A 23429-nucleotide genomic window follows, 5' to 3' on the forward strand; every position below is an offset into this window, starting at 1 on the left:
AATGAAAACTTTGAAAGTTGCCTCGAAGACCGCTTTGAGAAAGCTATTACTATTCCTGGAACTCAGTCATTTCACCGTTTTAGGCCCAAAGGCAAAAATAATATCAGTGCTTGCGTTTTATCGGATTTGGGTACTATCTTGCCAAGAGACGAATTTATTGTGTTGCGGTTAGATTCCGAGAACGTCCTTTTAACCGATCTGGACTCGGGAGACTACGTAGCCTGTGTGTATGGCTCTGATTGGTGGGTGGGGTGTGTTGTAAGCATTGATGAGGAGAGTGGCGAAGTTGAAGCTAAGTTTATGCACCCAAATGGACCATGTTCAAGTTTTCGTTGGCCTCGGCCTGACGACACGTGCATAGTACCAGCTGCTAACTTACTACAAAAGCTGCCTATTCCTGAGTCTCGTAGTCGCTCCGCAAGAAACTTTGTTTTAGAGCCAGATGTAGTAGCCGTTGTTACAGAAACATTCAAAACTTACAAGAAGAAAAGCAGAGAAAGCAACCATTAATTGTTTTATTTTCATTATTTCATTTTTTTCTAACTTAATTGATCTAAGTAGTTTTGAAGAAGCGTCTATTTGTTTCAAGAAACATAAAATCAGCCATTTCCGGACAAGTTCACATGAAGGGTAGGCTAAAAAACTTTAGTATACTATGCTACATACTAAGAATACCAGGTGCCTGAATTGATGAATTACATTCAAACTAGAAAAGTTTGAGATTGGTTACACGAGATACAGCATGAGTGGCCATATTAAAAGATATGTTCGCTAACCAAATAAAAATGTAATAATTGGCGATAGAAGAATCTGCATTTTTATGATAACAGGAAACTTGAAAAACGGTCGAACTTCAATCTTCTTTTAAAAATCAGGATCGAATTTTGCCATCGAGGTTTTTACGGTTTCAGGTAGGTCATGTTTGGTAGTTTAGGACCTAATAAGTAGTTTTCCTGGATCGCGTTGCCTACAGAGCTTTTTTGGGGATGAAAAGTGACAATTTTCACAATTTGTCAAAATTCTATGAAAATATCTCCGAAACTAAAAGCGATAGGACTAAATGCAAAACTTCCCTTTGTACCTGGTGACAAGAGGACGAGAATAAAAAAAAATGGTATCCTAGCTCTTACCGTTAAGAATTTACAGATTTTTGAAGTTCTGCTTTTTCGCACAAGGTTTCAAAAACTTCGGTTGGCCGTCAGTTCTTCCGTCGTTATCGGATTGCCTCAATTTTTTCTATCCAATCTCTCCTGGCTATGTAGATAATTGGATAAATAAGTGGAAAAAAATACCAACTTTTTGGATTTTTTTTTTTTCAAAAAACCTCGTTTTTTGCGAATTTTGAAACTTTGGAAATTTTTTCCCGAAAAACTAGCTTTCAAAAAAAAAAAAAAATCCTGTGTGCACTATCAATGAAGAGAACAGCTGAGAATTTTTTCAGCAAAATTGGAATTTCACGCGCAGTCACGATTGGATGATTTGGCGTGGATTGACCCTATATGGTTCAAGCAAACACGCGAAATAACTTTAAACAGCTTAGTGTTCCTTGAAAAAAAAAATTTGAGGGTATGAGTAAAGGGGTACAATGACAACAACAAAAATGACAAAATTATTCAGATATACCTCAGATTATTGGAAAACTGAGTAATAGATTCACCGTGGCATTCAATAGGATCCAAAGAACCTAATTAAAAGGGACCACAAACAAAAGCCAAATTAGGCCAGTAGTCTATAAGAAATTGCAGAATACCAAGACAATGAACAAGTCCCAATGAGGGGCCCTGGGTCTATCAAAATATTTCAATGGTTTCCCAGGCAATTTAATATCATTTTCTTCCGTCTTCACTTTAAATGAAAAAAATAATTATCTTTTTGGCATCCCTGCTTCCAATTAAAAAAAAAATGAGGTATCAAACAGTTCGTGGTAACAAACTGTAAGTAAGGAGCGACCCGGCTCAATGATAACCGAAACTCTAAAAAACGGGATTTTGATACCAATAGATACATCAAAAGAATTAGATTTTAATTCTGATTTCAAATATATAAGTTTCATTAAGTTTAATCTTACCCATCAAAAGTTACGTGCCGGAGAAAATTTGGCTGATTTTCGAAAAAAGGGGGAAAGACCCCCTAAAAGTTATAGAACCTTAATGAAAATCACACCATCATATTCAGCGTATCAGAGAACCCTACAGTAGAGGTTCCAAGCTCCTATATACAAAAATGTGGAATTTTCCATTTTTTGCCAGAAGAAAGATCATGGATGCGTGTTTATTTGTTTGTTTGTTTGTTTTTTTTTTTTTTTTTTTTTCCATTGGTTATAGTATCGACCCCGTGGTACTAGAAAAAAGTGGGAGGGCTAATTTGAAAGGAAAATAAAAATTAAATTTAACATTTTAAGTTAACAAAAAAAAATGATGGCAACTATGCCCCCTCCCACGCTCATTTTTTCCCAAAGTCACCCGATCAAAATTTTGAGATAGCCATTTTGTTCAGCATGGTCGAAAATATGATAAAAATGTCTTTTAGGATGACTTGATCCCCCAAAGTCCCCAGGGGGAGGGATGAAAATTATTAACTTTACTAAATTTTAACATATATTTTTGGTTATTGGTAATTATAAATAACTTTTCTGAGTTGATTTTTTAGGGTATGTGGGGTAAGGAGAGGGTCGGTGGCTATTTGGAAGTATTTTTCCATTAAGTAAGTTTTAATTGGGGAAGTGAAATTGCCATGAATGGGGAACCGGATTTCCCAGCATTATTAAAGAAAACGATCAGGAATTAAATAAAAAAAAACAAGTTTTTCAACTGATCAACTGATTGTGATTAAGAGGTCATTTTTAAAGAACTGAAAAAAAATTCGAACTATAGTTTAAAGAGCAGGGTATTGACTAGGGGGCGAACCCCCTAGTATACGTGTTAAAAATTTATTAATATAGAAGTTCGTTACGTAAGTTAATTCTAAGTTACGTATATTTATTACTAATAAAAACGTTCGTAAATAAAATTAAACAAGTTTCGAGAAAGCCATTTAACCAAATATAATATGCAAATTTTGTTTTAATTATTCATGTACGGTGAGCCAAAATCAAAACCTGCATTAATTCAAAAACGTTCAAAAATTAAATAAAAAAAACAAGTTTTTTTAACTGAAAGTAAGGAACGACGTTAAAACTTAAAACGAACAGAAATTATTCCGTATATGAAGGGGCTGTCCCCTCCTCAACGCCTCGCTCCTTACGCTAAAGTGTTTGACTTTCTCACAACTATTTTTTTAAACAATAAAAAAACTTTAGCGTAAAGAGCGAGTCGTTGAGGAGGGGACAGCCCCCTTCATATACGGAATAATTTCTGTTCGTTTTAAGTTTTAACGTCGTTCCTTTCTTTCAGTTAAAAAAAACTTGTTTTTTTAATTTAATTATCATTTAAAAATGATAGCCTCCTATCCCCCCCTATAGGCAATAATTTACAATTTTTTTATGAATGATGTTTTTGGGGTAACTTCCGTTCCAATCTTTAATTCCCCAACCTTGTACACAAAAGCCAAATTAGGCCAGTAGTCTATAAGAAATTGCAGAATACCAAGACAATGAACAAGTCCCAATGAGGGGCCCTGGGTCTATCAAAATATTTCAATGGTTTCCCAGGCAATTTAATATCATTTTCTTCCGTCATTTTTTTTCACTTTAAATGAAAAAAATAATTATCTTTTTGGCATCCCTGTTTCCAATAAAAAAATGAGGTATCATCATTTAAAAATGATAGCCCCCTATCCCCCCCTATAGGCAATAATTTACAATTTTTTTATGAATGATGTTTTTGGGGTAACTTCCGTTCCAATCTTTAATTCCCCAACCTTGTACATAGCTTAATCTATAGCTAAATTTTGTCTCAAAAGAAGGGTTTTTTTTGTGGGGGGGGGGGGTAAATTTTTTCAGAAAGAAGATTGTATTTTTTTTAATCTGTCTGGCGTTCAACAATTGTGTATTAAACATTAAGAAAATCTTAAGAATTTTCTTTGAAAGAAAACAAAATTCTGCAAACTTACGATTCAGCTGTAGAAACAATCAGTCGATTATCAATTTCAAAGTCCAACTGAAGCTGTATAGTAGTGAATGCGTTCTATTCAACTTAAAAACAAAATTCTCGACTACAAATAATGTAAGAAATAGCAATTGGGAAACTGCATTCGAAATGATTTAATCTCATTTCATAAAGACAATACTTTTTTGTCAACATATGAAGAACTGTGTATATTGCAATTGCATCTGTTTGGTTTCTATGCAAAGTAGCAAAAAAGACGAGTCTGGGACCCACCCGAAGGAATGTGCTCTATTTCAGTTTGTGAGGGGTCAGTGAAATGACCAAGATTTTTCTGTACCAAAGGACAGAGCATGACCTGCTGATCCCGGGAAGGCCCGCTATACCGGTGTCAGACGCAGGCATCAGCAGCTATAGCAGTTCAAAGCTGCCTTTTCGCTTCTTTTTTTCTCGGCTAGCAACGCCATCTTGAGAGTACAGGATACATGCCCTAAATAGGAAATGCTATTGTCGAGGGAAAGTATCTGGATAGAATGATCTCACAAAAGCCAACAAGCTAATTTCAGTATCTCATACAAAGTCATACATCCAGCATTTGTCAGTATTTGCCAGCGTGTTTCCGGCTTCATCAGTGATTTATCAAGTGTAGTGTATCTAGCAAGCGTAGCCTAGTATTAGTAGGCTATAGCATAGTAGTAAGCTATAGCATAGTAGCCTAGTATTTCAGGGGTTGACAACCTTTTGCATTCTTCGGCAGACTGGGATTACTGCTGTGGAAAAGTACCTGCTTGGTGACAAAACCGCATTTTCAAAAGTGAAGGTGAAAAATGCAGAAACAGCGAAAATAAGGATAAAGGCAAGCAAAGCGGCAAATTTCAGGTCTGTGATCGTTGCCGAGCTTCAGACCGTAAAACAGTTGCTGCTAAGTGTGGATTCAGCGATGGATGGTGGGTTGGAGCGTTTGAAGGACTTATTGTCTTATGAACTTCGCAGTGGAGCTAAGTCACCATTACTGGATTATATCAGGTGCAAGGCTGGCTTAGAGAGTTGGCCTGAGCATTCTTGCTCTAGTGCAGATGTACTGGTTATTGATTCCATGGCCTATTTAAGAAGCCATCCCCCTAGTGTTTTCGAAACAGTGGAAACGTACTCCCGAAGAATGTTGAAACAGTGGATGTATGCTTCTTCGGATGTGCGAGAAATTCACGTTGTAGCTGACAGATATGACGGTTTATTCGGGTATCGAGATGCCGCTGGAAATCATGTCAGCTTGAAAGACATTAGCGGTTGCCACGAGCACAGAGGTGCGAACGCTAGAGCACAAATATTGCTGGGAAGGAATTCAAAGCTGTCCAACTGGACCTCCATCTTGGCGAGTTCGAAGACAAAAAATCAGCTCTTTGAGGTTCTCTTTGAGATTTGTGAAGGGTCTGTGGATCTCGTCAAGCAAGGTGTGACACTGTATCTCTCGGGAGGCTTTTCAGATCGGATGAAAGTTGCGAAATTGCCAGCAAATGTGAGTGCAGAAGATTTCGAAGAGCGTCTCAGCTCAAACCATGAAGGAGCGGACACAAGGCTAATTTTACATGTCCTTGACGCTCTAGGGAGAAACTTCAAGGAGATTGCTGTGCTAGCAAATGACACTGACATAGTTGTTGGACTTCTGTATCACTACTGTCAGCTATATGAAAAGAAGGAGCTGGTTGGTCTTGCCATATATGTGAATTTTCAGAAGTATTCTGTGCCAATTCACCAGCTTTGTGAAGTCCTGCCGAACAGTTTGCTCAGTTGCCTGCCAGTGGTGTACTGTGACTGGGTGTGATACCGTCAGCTATTCTTATGGCAAGGGCAAAAAGTTAGCTATGAAAGCAGTTGAAAGATGGAACCTCTATGAGGATATCCGGAACGTGATTGTGAGGCTAAGGTGCGACGATGCCCAAGCTGTCTTGGAAGAATTTACATCTGCCTGCCAAAAGGTAGTCGTATCAATGTACGGCAAAGACCCTGGTGAATTCCGGTCTTTGAACGATTTGCGCATTCACCTGTACCCGAGAAAACGGGAACTGAAATACTTGCCTCCGACGGATGACGCTTTTTCTTTTCACGCTATGCGTTCTTTGCTACAGGTCAAATTCCTGTTGGAAGCGAACTTGCCAAGGCCTTCGCCAGTTGACCATACTTAATTCGGATGGACTTTTTTGAAAGGCAAAATCTATCCAGTTCCAATGGGGGGAGATCCTTTCCCACAAGGTACCAGACCCAAATACTGCCTTTGCCGAACCTGCTCTAGAGCCTGCCCGAGTGTTGACAAGAACAGAGACTGTGATTTGTTGTGTCAGTGTGCAGGAAAATGTAACGAATCGGCAGATGAGTCCTCGGAAGACGAGTTTTGAAATTTGGACGATTCGTTCTTATATGTAATAGCCGAGGCCGAAGGCCTCGACCGAGTCCGTTGATTTTGAATTGAAGTTATCAAGTATTTTGGGCAATAGGTTGCATCAATAGGTTGCATCAACCATTTGTTCTTTTAGTTGTTTCATTTTGATTTAAAAGTTTCTTAGCTGTTCAGTTTCTCCTCGTCTCTGCTGCGAGGTGAATTCGCAACGTTTTCTGTATTAGGTTTGTAGAATCAATACATTTCTGGCTTTGCTCTGACACTTACACATTTTATCCACAGCTAAAAGCTGAAGAAACCTAAAACTTTGATCTTACAACGACACTCCAACATTTCTCAACAATATAGCGGTCGTTTCCGTAAACAGCATGGTCAGTTACGTTGGGTCCAACCTCCGTTTCGCGGTCATCTCGCTGACCACACCTGTGTCAGTTTTCAGAGGCTGGGTCCTCGACTAATAATTAACGAACAAGAGAGTAGTGAAGAATTATGGTACGCAAAGTAATATTTGGCAGGGAAAGTCACTGGTGATAAATCGCTAGGGGTGGCACCGTGATTGGGTGATTTTCGGGGAACCAAATTTTTTTTCGGGGTGACGCCTAGATTTTCGGGGAAAGTGCAAGCCCTGCTTGATTCTAATCGGGAAAATCAAAATACTAAACCACACGAGAAAAAAAAGCTCCGACTATGCGGTTGACGCAATAAAGAATTGCCGCATAATTAATTCAAAGTTAGACGAACGCCGCCGCCTCTGCTTCGGCGGCGGTCAACCGGGCCTCTCGTTGGCGGCGTTTGGTCGAACCCTCGGCGCGGCGCCGGGGTCTAGTTTAAATATTGTAAACGCAGTGATAAATCACTGTTTGCAATCCTCAGCATAGGAATTGTCCGTTGGAAGAAACCTGTTTGACTACTTTCTTCAGCATGTTCGATGTACAATATCGCGCGTGTATTACAGATAGTACAAGAGTAACAAAAATAGCTTTTTTCCACTGCTGTGTCCATCATTTTTTTTAGGGAGGGAGGGGGTACGAAAGAAAACTTCCCACAATGAGCAATTTAGAATCCGAGGCTTTCACTTCACTGCTATCAAACGAAAATGCCATTCTCTAAAAGCTCGGAACTAATTGATTTGTCAACAAACCAATTGCGTTATGAAACTCCTAATTTTGCTCAAGGCTTTCACACAATCTTCAGGGGTATCTAGTTTCGGTCAGAAGGGGATTTATGAATTTTTTTTTAGAAGATTGGATGGGGAAACAAATACCCCCCCCCTCCAAAGTCGTGACATCTAGGTAGTTTTTTTAGACCGAAAAATGGCAGTATGCCAATTTTCAGGAATAGTCATGGTGCCGTTTACAAGAAAAATTGAGAGATAAATAAATATATGCACAGTTATTTTTCTTTTAATTATATAAGGTAAGAAATATATTTACTATTTACGAGATTGGCAGGGGATTTTTTCCCCCAAAATAGTGACATATCTAGGTCTTTTTTTTTACACCGAAAAATGGTAGTAAGCCAATTTTCAGGAAAACCTTTTTGTGCCGTTTACGAGAAAAATTTAGAGATAAATAAATGCATGCACAATTTTTTCTCGTTAGGATTTACTATATTAATATGATTTTTGTCACCTTCCTACTTTGCAGACAAAGAAGACTTTCATGAATTTTTCAGTTTGTGACTAAACACTAAGCCCAATATACTTGTGGGCAAGGGCGTATCCAAGGTTTTGTTGGGGGGTTGCAAACACATGAAAAATATGTTTATATGCAGTTCTGTTACTTTTTTACGAGTTAGACAAAAAATTTTTTTTTTTTTGGGGGGGGGGGGGTTCAAATCTGGTAACCCTTCTTCCCCGGGTGAGGGCCTTCCTCGTAGATGTATAATAATTCAACGATATCTGTGTCCAAGACCATTTATTACTTGCTTTAACATCCCGATTCTCATAGTCTCATATATTTGTTCCTTGCTACTACTACTACTAAAAATCTTAATTTATAAAGGGAGTGTAATGGTTTCCCTTTATTCTGCTTTAATATTCAATATCTCGTTTGACATTACAGATTATTTAACTTTAAAATTAAGTTATTGTATCTACGAAAATTGGCCCTTGGGCGGCAAATCACGTTATAGGTCAACATTGTTTAACATCTTGATGACGCACTCAACTAGAATGGCGGAAGTTTGTTTAAGATTCAGCTTTCGGGAACGATAAAGCTTCTTTCACTAGTATAATCATGTATACAAATATTGTGATGTGTGCTTGAGATACTGGGTTGGAATTCTTCATTGGTTTAGCATTGAAAGAATACTGTGTTTTCAATGTTATGATGATATCGCAATTGTTGCATAGCTGCACATTTTTCATTTGATTTGTTTGGGAAAAAACCTTCGTTCGTAAAAAAAAAATTAATTGCACGTCACCCTCCAGATTGAAAAACAACGTTTTTCGTATCCTAATTATTTTTTAAAAGAATCCTCCCCCACACCTTCGAAATTTCCGTATACTGTAGCGCCTGGATCCATCTTGAAAAATAACAGCCTGAAAATGTATTTTTGAGGGTTAACCCCCCTCCCGTACCTCCTTGGATTTGGATTTTACTGCACTTATGAATTGCATAATATTCTCTTTTACAACCCAATCAGTCGTATTATTATTTTTTATTGTTATTATTTTTATATTGTAGTCATGAGAACATTTGAAAAGAAAAATAATGTTATTTTCAAATGAGGTGTTTTAGCGTTGAATTTCATTTAATCAAGAATGCGCGTCATGGTGGCCATCGTATCAACATCCTCGTCAAAAATATCGTATTTTCGAAGAAGCAAAAATGCTCTGTTAGTGTCATTTTCTGTGGATAAGAACCTGAATAATATGGAGTAAAAGAAGTGAATTTTCGATAAATGAAAAACAACAAAACCGAAAATCTTTCATAAATACATGAATATATATAACAAATATAAAAAGGTAGAATGCTGTAATGGATGTGACATACCACTCACGCAACGGAATATAAGGCTGCTTAGGAATAGAGCCAAGCGTTCGTGCGTTGTTGGCGTATGGACATTAAGGCTATGTTATTTGTAATATTTATAATAGAGGTTTTCGAGCAAGAGTAACCTGGATAATAACTTCCTAGTTACCACAATAAATACTAGGCCCATACAGCTAGTACATGCGTGGGGGTTAATATTTTCCAACAAAGAAGTCAGTAAAAGTATGACCAGTAAGGCCAATTCGAACATTAATTTATTTTTTAATTTCCCCTTTTCTCTTAGCTGCAAGTTTTTCGTATAATAAGCAAGTGCTAATTATTTTTTTTGAACTGGGCTATTGAAAATATCGAACGAGTGCTTTTATCTTGCTCATCAACCAAACGCTGTTCAGCTAGTTGAGCACCTGAACTCCAGATTAAACCGAAAATTAACTATAGAAAGTTGAAATGAATTTAAATGAAAATGACATTGTTAAATGAATGAAGGCATATATGATTTATCAGAAATTTAACAGAATAGTTAGAAAAAAATGTGTGCCACGTGTACAGTATGAAAACTTTTCGCCTCGATGTGAAACATTTCAGTGTAACTGCATCTGAATCGTATTGCAAATAAAACGTGTCGCATCGACACCAATTCGAAAGACTTAAAAATGAATTTTTCGTTGCTGAGCAGCGAAGGGTCGTAAAAGCAGAAAAAAATTGTACTAGATCACGGAAGATCTCAAAAATGTTTGTTTCTTACGGGATTGTAGTTTTGCTCTCATGTCGCGGATCATGCATTGCGAACCCCTTAACCAAACTCTCATTTACGTAGTTCAAGGCATGAACCTGACGACCTTGACATGATCATTTTTCAGTTCAAAATGTAAATTTTCTGAGTAAAACTTAAAAATCTAACTCATTAATGGCAATCAGTCCTCATTATTTACCGTGAAGTGTATAAAAACTTTTTTTTTCAGATGCTGAAGAAAATGACAAACTTAAACTAATTCCCATTCGGTATTGATTTCGCCCATAATCAATTCAATAGTTGTATTATTATCGCTGACAAAAATTGCAATATTGTACCGAATTCAAAAATCACAGAACAAATATGACTATAGAACAAATTAACTATTTTCTCAATTAATGATTTATTTTAACAGATTACCTCCAAATGTGGCATTTAAGGATTCATTTATGTTTTAATGGGTCGGAGACACAAATTATTTAGTTCCTTCCCTCAATACGATATTTCAAGTCCCTTTGCGACCCTTCCGCCCCCTTCTGTAGACGCTGCGGATATGCACTATTATCTTGTTAGTCCTACAAGAAACATTCTCACTTTCTGAGAAACTTTTATTGTTGCTGTGTGACAGTTTGCTCCTAATATTTTGCGTAGTTGGAAGTATGATTCATCCTGCGCTGAGGCGGAAGTATTGGAATTTTCTGTTGGTTAACTATTCCCTTTTCTTCAATATGACTCCTTGAAAAACAGGTTTTATACTGCATCTGTTCTTTAATAGAATTGATTAGTTTTTCAAGCATTTTTCGAAGTCTTGTTGATGTAACATATTAAGAATATTATAAAATTTATGATATTTTGATTTTTTGTTCAAAAAAAAGTTGGGATTTTATTTCTTTAGAGCTATAATTGAAGTTTCAAATTGACCTATTGCATTGGCGGAAAAAAAAGATGGATCAAGCACGTGTAAAGGATTTTTTTTTACTGGGGGGAATAGTACAAACTGTAATTTTATTTGAAATTGCAATTGGAGGCACCCATATATTCGGGAGGTGATGCCTATTCTCCTGATAAACTAGAAAATATAAATACATAAATAAAAGAGGGAAAGGAGAAACGCTCCGATGTAAGTTCTGGTGAGAACACACCTCCCAACATCCCTGGAAAATCTCCTGCTTGTGCTCTAGTCCCGAACCCTTGTATCCATAATATTCTTTGTGAACTGTGTTTTTATGTAACAAGATGATTGTGCGTTCATCTTCATAGAAAAATCAACTGTGTTGCTGAATTAATAATACTGCAGTAGGAAATTACAAGCTTTTCGTAATCAGTAATAATAATAGGTTGCATGTTATGTGTCGATTCAGTGGAATATCCTATAGTACATGTTCAAACCGCAAAATGAAATCTTTGAAACGGAACGGCTTTATTGTTAAGAATAGGATGTGGGCTTGGTTTATGCAGATGAATTCTGGTGGTTTTCTCTGATCATTATTGAAGTTTGGTAGTTTTTTTTTAGCTTGAATATATATTCTAACCCCAACTTACTAGGTGTACGCCATGCACATTGACACACGAGCCGTTGTGAGTTAATATTGATTAACTCCAAGTGCCAGATTGACTCATACTTCGTGCGTACTCGGGAATCTGCTAAAAATAGACAGAAATATCTCCAATTGATGATAAACAATATACCCACTAAAGAATTTTATCTTTATAAATTATACAATCGATGTTGAATTTCCAGGGAAATTTGCAAAAAATTAACAATAATATCCCAAAATAGCAAAAAAAATTCACACTGAGCCCTATTTTTTTCCTTTTTTAGAAATGCTATCGGTATAGCAGCTTCATTGACTCTAACTTTTCCACGTGTCTAAGGAAGATTTGCTAAAAATAAATAGGAATATCTAGAGATGGTGGAAAAACGCTCAAAATCTAGGAACAATTCCTAGTTTTACTGCTGGTGAAAAATACGCCTGTATTGATTAATCACGGTTGCATTTTGCTTGATAAACGATACGTCTGTCCAGCCTTTGAAATACTTTTAACGATTCTGATCCAGAAAAAAAGAAAATAATCCTGACTTTTTTTCCTTAAGATGAAAAGTACATTATTTTCCAGACCAGTTACGTGTCTTCTTCGGTACCGTTTTTTTTTTATTACTTGATTTGACAACTGGGTCACTCTCACACCCTTTTAAAACTGGCAAAGAAAAGGAATTATCCTGATTCTGGAAAAGAAAATTATCCGATTTTTTTTTTTTTTTCAGGAGCTGAATGGCATATTATTTTCAAGACCAGCAATAGGTCATCTTTGTTGTCGTTCTCTGCTGGTTTATTATTATTATTATTAACTCACTTTGATTTAACAATTGCGCAACTCCCGTGTCCCATTAAAACCGGTTAAAGGGGAGGAATCATTCTGATCCTAGTAAAGATAATAATACTCGATTTGACAACTGGACCACTTCCAACCCCTTTAAACTGGAAAAGGAAAAGGATTTACTTACAGATAAATTTAATACTGTAAATTTTGAGGAGACAAAAAGGCAGATCACTCTTAACTTAAATTCACACTGAAGTTATTTTGGATTTTATCGCGGTAAGATTTTATTCAGTGCCACATTACACAGGGTGTCCAAGGTCTGGATACAAACGAATTTTGATTTTTCAGATAAATCGATCTGATAAAAGATAAAAAGATAAGTAATAAGATAAAAGAATAAAATATAAGATAACACTTTCAGATTTAACTGGTTTTCAGATAAATTGGATGAAATTAAATTGGCTGAAATGGACAGCGATGGACACCTACTCAATGGAGTTCACCCGAATTTAGCAAGGCGAATAATCGAAATCATTTCGCAAAATACAATTCCCTATACACTATAATTACATAAACTTGCTTTGTTCTATGAAAAATAAAATTCGTATATATCCAGATATTGTGGACGCCCTCTATATGTGTCTCGTAAACCTTTGGCAAGTCAAAAATAAAGAAGTAATTAGGGTTTTGGGGAACAATTTTCCCTGTTGGCAGTGCCATTGTAAAGTTTACTTAAATTCACCTGTATTGGATGATAATATCGGAGTATCAAAATGCGCAGGATTCAAAATATAGATAGACTTGGGTAATAATTTGTAATCTTACAAATAACGTAAATACATGTACATTGTGCGTAGTACATGCCACCATAGTACACGTTAAGGAGCCTCTAGTGACACAACATGAATAGAGTGAATGTCTGAGGAATTTTGAACAAAACTTCAACTTTACAACTATATGTAGAGTAATTATAACTGCTAAGGGTTTATAATTTTATATAGGCCCGTAATAACTTTAAACTTCCATGTACATATTTTTCTTGGTGTATTCATGTAGTTTGAGATGGCTGTTTGTAAGCTAAAACTAAACATTTACAAATCGTTAGTTTCTTGCACAAATTGTCATTTTAAAAACAAAAATAAATCGACTAGATAATAATAATTTGATTAATTTTCGTATAAAGAAAACTAATTAAATAATAATTATGAATGTCACATAACAATTATGTCTCCTATTCTTTAACTGATTCTCAGCGCTTTAAAATAAAAAAGAAAACGAATTAATTAAGGAATATAGTTGAATAGTTTTTCTTAACATAGACTACTATTATTGTTGCAAACTCTGTTCTTCATTTCTCTTTGTTTTCCTTCCTGTACAAAGGAAAGTAACATATTCACTGAACATTTTTCTCCTCTTAGGTTAAGGCTAATTGTTTGTTTATTCTCAGCTGTTGTGGACGACTCACAGAAGGCTTACCAAGACGCATTTGAGATTAGTAAAGCCAAAATGCAGCCGACACATCCCATTCGGCTTGGCCTGGCCCTCAACTTTTCAGTATTTTACTACGAAATTCTCAACTCCCCTGAAAAGGCCTGTCAATTGGCTAAACAGGTGCGACAATTTTGTATTTACTTGTTTTTTCTTTCTTATAAAATAAATTGCTTTCTTTGCAGCGGTGGTGGATGATTCCCAAAAATCTTATCAAGAAGCATTTGAAATTGCCAGAAGCAAGATGCAACCAACTCACCCTATACGATTGGGTTTAGCTTTGAATTTCTCCGTTTTCTATTATGAGATTTTGAATTCCCCCGACCGGGCTTGCCACTTAGCCAAACAGGTATCCCCCTGTCAATCATTTGGGCATGCCTTGACCTTAGATGTGTTCCAAACTTAGCTCTCAACTACTCATAGTTAATTCTGTCCAACTCTCGCTTGAGTACCCACAATTGCCTACTGTACCATTTCTGGTTTTAGATTGACTCTAAAACTTGAAAGTTAAAGTTGCGATTCTCTTCGTTGACGGTGGCGATGGAAAAAAATGAATTGAAGTGGTAAACAGACAAAAAGAATACCGAGCCGCTGTCAGAAATAAATATATAAACTTAAATTATCTGAATTTAAACTAATAGAGCGTATTCAATAATTTTTTATACAACTCTGCAGTGAAGTTTACGATCAAATAGGCTTTTTTATTTTTCAGCTTGTGTCCTTTCCTATTTTTGTAAGATACGCCTTTTAATATTTCCACTTCTTCTTTTTTCATTCTTGGAGACACTTTCGCATAATCCCATCACTAGAATCAAAATCTTGGCCCTTTGGTGCGTTGCTGCAGCTGATATATAGCTACGTGTGCCATATTACCACCAAGAGATCAATTCATCTACACCATTGCAGGATCGCCTTTTAATACTTCTTCTTCTTTTGAATTATTATAGAGACACTGTTGCATAATCTCGTAATCAAATTCCGGGTCCTGTGGTGGGTTTGTTTCACCTGAGATTAAATTCAGGGTCTCATATTATCAAACAGCGATCAGTCACACTGCGCCACCACAGGGCACATTTTGATGCTCTTTCTAATTTGGAATGTTACGGAAGCACTTCGCATCACCGGAATGAAATTTACGAGCCCTGCAGCGGGCTGCTGCTGATGAGATCGAACTCTGGGTCTCATTACCAAGCAGCGATCAGTCACACTGTGCTACTACAGGACATGCTTTTAATATGTGTAGGTTCTTTGAAATATTCGATAAGCCATTTGCTCCGAACAACTCCCAGGGGCTAAAGTTGGCCAGGGTTAACTACGCTGCACAACTTCACTTGTCCCTAGTGTTTTAGCTCTTCGCTCCCGAATGAATAATAAGCTTATGGACTAGTCAAGAGCAATGAAGAGTTAAGTTTGGAACACAGTGATTGATTCGTTAGATGTTCAAACCTTGTATTCGTTTCCAATTACTGTTATTACTGTTATTCCGGCCAAAACGTAAAAAATGAGGTGACGTAAGATCGGGCTCATCCGAGAGTTCTAAGCTTGGATAAGCATGTTGATTAAACTTCGGCATTTATTGCCCATGTTCTGTAAATCTAAATGTAAAATCCAAGATAAGCAAACACCATCTGCATTGAGTCAGATGTGCTAAGTAAACATTCCCCCTTGGAAAATGAGCCTATGAAAAATTAATCTTCCGAATTAAAGTAACAGAACTTTGTTTTGCTATATCCCAAAATTATTTATCGCTCTTCGGAACGGGGGGGGGGGGGGTTCAGAGTTTTGCTCTTCCTATAAGGCATTTAGGAAAATCATGGGTCTGGAAATATATTCTTTCGTGATTTTACCCCTCTCCCCTTTCCCCGCCTCTTCTATGGATATGACTTGAGTACCTATGCCTCTGGGAATATACATGGGATTATGAATACTAGCTTATGGCTCTCGTCTTTGCTCGGCCTAAAATACAAACTAAATATTCAATTAGCCACTAATAAATCCAACAAATAGTATGTTTGTTATTTATGTTTTGGTCTTGCTAGAAAACCCTTGTGTCGCATGTGTTTTAACTTCTATAGCTTCCCTAACATTTGTTCGTAGTCTAGCTTAATCTGGGGTTTGTAAATATGGCAAATTCGATAGTTGTATATATATATATATATATATATATATATATATATATATATATATATATATATATATATATATATGTATATATATGTTTGAAGTGGTATAAGTATGTACAAAGAAGAGGGATTTCCTCTAGCCTTAGTCTAAAAAGACCCCTCTCCCTTGGACTGATTTGGCAAAACTGTGACCCGAAAATGCAAATACCTGGTTTACCGACTTAACTGTTTTTAATTAAAACAGATACGAATAGAGGGAGAAAAGATTTTGACCCTTGTCTTTTTGTATTTGACATCTCATCTCAGTATGTCAAAAACCCTCTTAAGATATTTAAGTCTCTCAAAGTGCCAAACCCTGGTTCAGAGCTGACTAGAAAACACAAATCAATATAACCAGAAACAGAGAAGTCACTGGAAAATCTAGCCACATGTTAGCTTAAACTATGAAAGATAGGGAAATGGGGAGCAAATCTACTGTAGTGAAAAAAGAGAACATGGTTCTCGTTGTTCTTAGCATTAAAACAAGTTGATATTGTACCTCCAGATAATAACAATTGCAGTCTTTATTCTTCTGGCTTGTAAATTGTTTCTGTTGATAGGAGACTACTGCATGCCTACTCTCTCCCCTTCCCCTCAAGTTTATGCATATCAAGTATGTCGTTTCATTCCATTGGTCGTTTAGATTGATAACAGATGAAACTTGATGCGAGGAATATCAGCATTTATTAACTTACTCCTCTAATATTGAGGGATTAACTTAATTTGTATTACTTTTGATTCAACAAATGCAGTCACTTGTCCTTGTTGTTTCTCAGCCAGCTGTTTCTCCGCTTCTGCTGTTGTCTTAACTCTTCTGTCTTACTAAGTATTTGTGTTGATGTGAGCTCTTATTCCACCTTCCCTCAGCTATGTAGTTTGGGTATACCATATATTTCGTGTCACCCTATCAATCGTTCAAGAATGACGACAGATGAAACTTGATGGGAGGAATATGAGCATTTATTAACATCCTCCTTTAATATTGAGGGATTACTTTAATTTGTATGTCGAAGGATTTCTTATTCAACAAATGAAGTCACCCGTCCTTGTTGTTTCTCAGCCAGCTGTTTCTCCGCTTCCGCTGTTGTCTTAATTCTTCTGTCTTACTAAGTATTTGTGTTGATGTGAGCTCTTATTCCACCTTCCCTCAGCTATGTAGTTTGGGTATACCATATATTTCGTGTCACCCTATCAATCGTTCAAGAATGACGACAGATGAAACTTGATGGGAGGAATATGAGCATTTATTAACATCCTCCTTTAATATTGAGGGATTACTTTAATTTGTATGTCGAAGGATTTCTTATTCAACAAATGAAGTCACCCGTCCTTGTTGTTTTTCATCCAGCAATAATACTCTGGAAATTATCCTATTCCTATATAATTCGCGTAAACTTTCTTGATTGATTAGAGTCGATTTGGAAAATATCCAAAGATCGTGAAGTTCGCTGAAAGTAGTCTTTGGTAGCAATTTTGCCCACAACGAGTTTAGTGCTGCGAGTCGAATTTTGTGGATAATTTTCCCGTTCTCTCATTATCATCGAAAAAGTTCTAAGTTGTTTCAAGAAGTTCTCTTCGGTCCCGTGAAGATTTGAAAAGGTGTGTAATCAGTGATGATCGCAAAGAACAAGGAAACAGTATGCATCCGCATAGCTGTATTGGAGTGGAATATGCTAAATACGAAATGAAAAACTACTAGCGTGCTAGTCCATTGTATCCAACAGAACAAGGAAAATTATGAACGCCCATTTTTTTCTTGACTACCTGATAGACTATATATAGATATAGTTTATAGACCTCTATTAGTCTTGTTCCAACCTAGATCGGGATTATAAAGGGGTCATTCGTCCCATTAGGCACCACCTGAGCAATTCTGACGAATTCTCTTAGGAGTTCCAGCAGTTACGTACTGTACCAACAAGCATTGTTAGGAACGTTTTGTAGTCTATCAGTTATTATCACTTCCACAAAACGTTCCTGATAGGAACGTTTCCCAATAGGAAAGTTTTATAGTCAAGTTTATTTGACGAGTTCCTATCATGAATGATGGTGAAACATAAATTGGCAAAGTATAAATTGCAGCGATGAAAACCGACAGGAAATAACGTGACGGATTAGAATGAATGCTAATAATCTATTACAATAAGCTGTATTGAACGCGGGGCTAGTCACAGTCGCAAGCCACCAGAGGTCAACAGTTACGCAAGAGCCTGTGTGTGGCCAATTAGATTTTAAATTTCTTAATTTGTTTGTTTTCTTTTTAATGATTTATAATTTCATAATATCAAAACAAATTGTTTGTGTTCTAGACTTTATGGTCACATGAATCATTGTAAAAACTGTAACCAGTGATGATGAGGGAAAAGGAGACACAGTTTTCAATTCACATAGCGACTGAACTGGAGTATAATAGTAGGAATGTTAAACTATTCACTGCCAGTGCAGCGTTATGCAGCAGAACTAGAAAAATTCAAAACAGGCTTGTTTCTAAGTTCTTTGGGTTATAAAATAGCTAGACTGGTAAAAAGAAATCATATTAAATTTTTTATCCCTGAATACCTGGTGCAGGAGTGATTTTTAAGTTAATATGGTTTGACATCCTTGTGGCTGTTTTTTTTTTTTTTTTTTTTTTTTTTTTTTTTTTTTTTTTTTACGTAGATCGGGATAATGTAAGGGCTACGTTCCCATTTAATTTTGTAGTATTGCGTGAATAATTCTGACGAACTCTCATTGGAATTTCAAATACCATATTCCATTTTGAAATTTTTTTTTGTCATTTTGAGAGTTCGTGTCAGGGGTGATGGTAAAAAAAACAAATAGGCAAAGTATAAATTGCAGTGATGAAAACCCACGATATTAGAATTAATGTTACTAACATGTAGTCACAGCCGCAAGTCACTGGATGCTAACGGTTGCGCAAGCCCCTCGTATGTTGCCAATTAGATTTGAAATTTCATAATTTGTTGGTTCGGCTGCTCTTATCTTACAACTCAAACGTTAGGAAAGAAGTATTCGCTCATATTGTATAATCCTCAAGTCACGTCAAGGAGAAGGGAGGTTGAATTAGGCACATACACAGGCGGAGGGGCCTACTTGTCCGTTTCCTTCTTCGAAAAATAAAAATGTTTAACCTTTTAGGATATTTCCAATAAGTTGCAATGTTGCTGCTATTACAGGTTTATTTTTGATAGTAGTAATGCTCATACCCTTATCTTGGAGTATGTTCATTTTAGGCTAAGCAACTGTTCACAGACTGGGAAACCGTTTTTCCTGCGTGTCTCAACTGTCCATAAGTAAGGAACAAAAATTTTATTTCTGTGAATTGTGCTATGTGAATTTGTTGTTTCCTGTTAGTCGTCATTTCGTTACAACCACCACAGTTCATATAACTTTTGTTCACATTTAATATAATATTTTATTTTAAACTGCCTTTTAACGGAAACTCACTTTGCTTATCGTTATTTGCCGTAAAGCGTAAATTTATTCTAATAGTTTTATGACTACTGCCCGCGGTAATAAGCGGAGAGGAGGATGGAGGGTCCTACAACTTACTTCTCGAACGGTACTGATCTTGGCTGAGGTATATTGGATTTTTTAAGAAAGTGGTTATTATCATTTGGATCTTATTGAACTGATAATGTAGATACGTTAGGCAAGTATTCTGGGTGGGTCCTTTCAGCCCCCCCCCTCCTTGTAGTAAAACCTCAAGATTATTATGATTTTTTCGATAATTTCTGGTAGTTTCCATATAATTTGCCTATTTTATTCGGTCTTTTACGAAAGTGTCTTCCCCCTCCCCCTGCTCCTTGGAGAAGAATCGTGTTTCGAATTCCAAAAGACCTGCCTAGGATCTCTAAACACAAGTCCCGTGAAGTTCAATTAAGGCTCGATAATCACTTTTGCTAAATGTTCTAATGGCCGAGATTCAGTTTTGATTTAGATATTGACTTCCTTAGATTGCATCTAGGACTCTCCTTTTTACAGACTTACAATTACTTATGTTAGAAGTCCTTATGGCAAGATGTTGGATTTTCATTTTGGACACGACGATGTTAGTTTCAAGTCCAAAAAAGAGAAGGAAAAGAAATCCGATTAGTAGTCGTGGATTAGAAAGAGTAGAAATAAACAAGCATTTGCTTTATTGATGCATGCTTTGTTTGATCAACACCTTTTTTAATTTCATTGTTCCTGTTTTTTGTCTCCTAAGAACAATCTGCTTCCGAGTCGATATCGTCTACTAATGCTATTTCATTCATTAAACTGCCTTCTTCTATTTGTCACAGTCAGTCTTCCAGAAGGGCTTAGAATTCCATTCCTCCGAAAAAGGGAATTATTTTCTTGGTTAAATCAAGATTGCTGACTTATCTCCAAGCGACGGCCTCTTGCTCTTAAAGTATTGATCTCTTTCTGTTTCCCTGGAACGCCTCAGTCTCTATTTCCCAGACTGGAAAATCGATATTGTGTTTTTGATGCTCATGGATACATATATTTGATCCAATAAAAAAGCATGGAAGTCTTTTGGAATAAAAGCATGGAAGGCCTTGAAAATATTTTTTTTGGGGAATCATTCATGAAATGTTCCAGCAACAGGATCTTTAAGAACAGGATATAAAGCTTGTAAATATAAATTTATAAATCTACAAAGTCACATACAAAAAATAAACTGCATAGAAAGAAAAAACGGATAAAATATAGGGAGCTCGCGAAGCATTTTGAATTCTGTTCCTTTTAAATTACCAAGAACAGTGAAATGAAATCCGATTGTTTGAATTGGTAAATGGGAAATTCAATTTTATCGGTAATTCGATTTTAATTAAATAGATCTTCATATGCAGTTTTTAGTTGTAGCAGGTGCCAAAATACAAAAAAAAGGAAAGTGGGGGGGAGGGTCAGCTAAAACATGGCACCAAGCAGTTTTAGAAAGTGTAGCTTTCTTTGAAGGTGTTGTCGTTGGTAATTAACATATGGTTAATATTTGAATTTTTATGGTCGAATGGCGTTGTCAAATTTAACTTATTAGTTCTGCTTATTTTGTTTTCACGGTTCTACGTGACACCGTGGTTAAAATTTTTCTTCATATAAGACATGCTCATCCTGATACAGTCCCAGGTAGTCACTCTTCAGACAGTAAGCTGTGCTCTCCAGTCCTTGTCCACCGAAACTTGCCACGCAGCAGCAAATAGTTTGCTCGTAAATGGATCTAAATGTGGCCCGTAAAACAGATCGACTTGCCATGCAAGCCAGGTTTAAAAACTATTCTAACCTGCTCATAAAATTCAATGTCAGTGAATGCCTTGTACTGACGCTCAGCTAAGTTTCTGTATTAAGCTGAATTTTCTTTCTCTTAATTGTTGCTAAGCTAAATGAAGCAGCTTGGATCAAGGGCAGATCTAGGTTTTTTTTTTTTTTTTTTTTTTTTTTTAGGGGGGACGCAAAATAGGTTGATCCGATAAACTTGCGCTAGGAGCAAGTTTAATTAGCGCAAACTTGGTTTAATTACGTAAATTGCACTACTTTAGACTACGTTGGGGGGGCGTCCTTCGCCCCCTGGATCTGCCACTGGCTTGGATCCACATAAAGGATCCAGGAGATCCATCCCAGTTCACTGAGTGCACGTTATTTGCACTTTCAATGTAACGTCAGGCCCAAATTTGCACATTAAGGGCAATCTTATATGACTGTGTAATAACAATATGTTTTTGTTTATCTCCCTTTTCTTCTGTTCTGCTACTTAATAGTTCTTAACCCTTAAAAAGTTTCGTAACCGGTCGGATGGGATCTAATAAACCCCGATTTTTTTTTTTTTTTTAGCAACGAACTTATTTTTGAGTTAGCCTTTACTGACTTCAAATACATACAAAAGAATAGAAAGCGTGCATCAAATAAGGTCTAATCACATAAAGGACAGATGAAGCTGGCATGATCCAGAGGTGGATCTTTTGTGCGTCCTGTGCAGGAGTGCTTTGAATTTTTCTCTAGGACAAATATGGCAACGGCTTTTCTTTGATCGGGACCCGGAATCTATGTTCTGAGAAGCATTTTTGAACAAGGCTGACACATCATTTTGCTCATTTCATCAGGTTGACCATTTTTGGTTGGATGGGGTCATATATACCCCCAACCTCTTGTAAGCTTCATACATTTAAGAGGTGCAATGAACTCGGTCCGTCAGCTATTGTGGCTCGGATATTGATGAGAATACACGGTAGATCGGCATTCAGAATTACATAATACACCTGAGACGTTGAACCATATTCTGTTTGAGGTCTTTTAGATCCCACCCGACCAGTAAGGGTTAACCTTGATGTCAGAGATCGCTGCGACAACAGGATTATTGTTAGTGCATATTTATTTCGGTGTCCTTTTTCTTTTTGTTCCTGTCATTACTGCTAAGATAATATTATTAATTGGTGCAATTTTGGGTGGGACGGGGGACAATATTTGAACAAAAAAAAATTCAAGCAGTAGGCGGAAATTATGGAGGAAATGGTTGGATTTTGAATCTAGCGTTAGAACAGAGCTAAAAAATCTGGCTTTTTGCTAATATAAAAGCAAGTGTACGTTTCTTCTTGAATGTCCAAAATTAGTGAATATCGACATTCTTCGGTGAATGTCCAAAATACTTTTTTCTTCTTCTTGGACTTTAGTCAGCGTTGCCAGTCAACTTTGTCAGTTTTATGCAATGTTTGATGGCGACAGGTTTGGGTTATGTTAGATTTTTAACCCATTTCTGAGATTTGTAACCTAATTTAACCTACCCCAACTTTAACTTTTACCATCAAAGTTTGCATAAAACCGAAAGCTAATTGAATCCAATCAGAAAAAGAAAGAAATTTCGGACATTCACCGGTGAATGTCGACATTATCCAGATTTCGGATATTCACAGTAACACACACACACACACATACATACACACAGATATATATATATATATATATATATATATATATATATATATATATATATATATATATATATATATATTAAGGAATTGGTTAATAATACGTGTCGAACGGATGGCGTAAAGAATTTCTGATGTAAATTGTTTACCTAATTTCCAATGGCAGTTCCTTTTTGATTGCACTTGGTGGTTGATGCTAAGCTCTCTCTTTTCTTGGCACTTGTCTATCCTTAGTGTTCTATTTCAAGGTGAAGGAACCTGTGCTGGAAACTTGGCTACACTTAAGAGTCATACGGTGCCCTTTCCTTATAATTTTACCTGAAGGAAAATTCAAATTATGTGATGTTGTCATGATAGTGCCATTATTCGAGAAGCCACGGGGAGGGTT

General features: G+C 36.5%; 1 protein-coding gene across 4 annotated transcripts in view; it reads left to right on the top strand.

Moving 5' to 3' along the window:
• 14-3-3zeta (tyrosine 3-monooxygenase/tryptophan 5-monooxygenase activation protein zeta) overlaps positions 1 to 23429 on the top strand; it is a 59766-nt gene that overhangs the window by 27696 nt on the left and 8641 nt on the right. For 3 of the 4 annotated variants that reach the window (XM_089094309.1, XM_089094307.1, XM_089094308.1), the window contains exon 5: positions 13937 to 14100. In XM_089094309.1, the coding sequence (XP_088950435.1) occupies positions 13937 to 14100 (164 nt within the window). Of the gene's footprint in view, positions 1 to 13936; positions 14101 to 14162; positions 14327 to 23429 lie in introns of all 4 variants that reach the window. The other variant, XM_089094310.1, reaches the window with a different exon arrangement.

This window comes from Artemia sp. Qi Xiang Cuo, chromosome 9, assembly GCF_049724085.1.
Source record: "Artemia sp. Qi Xiang Cuo chromosome 9, ASM4972408v1, whole genome shotgun sequence".
Classification (NCBI taxonomy): Eukaryota; Metazoa; Arthropoda; class Branchiopoda; order Anostraca; family Artemiidae; genus Artemia; species Artemia sp. Qi Xiang Cuo.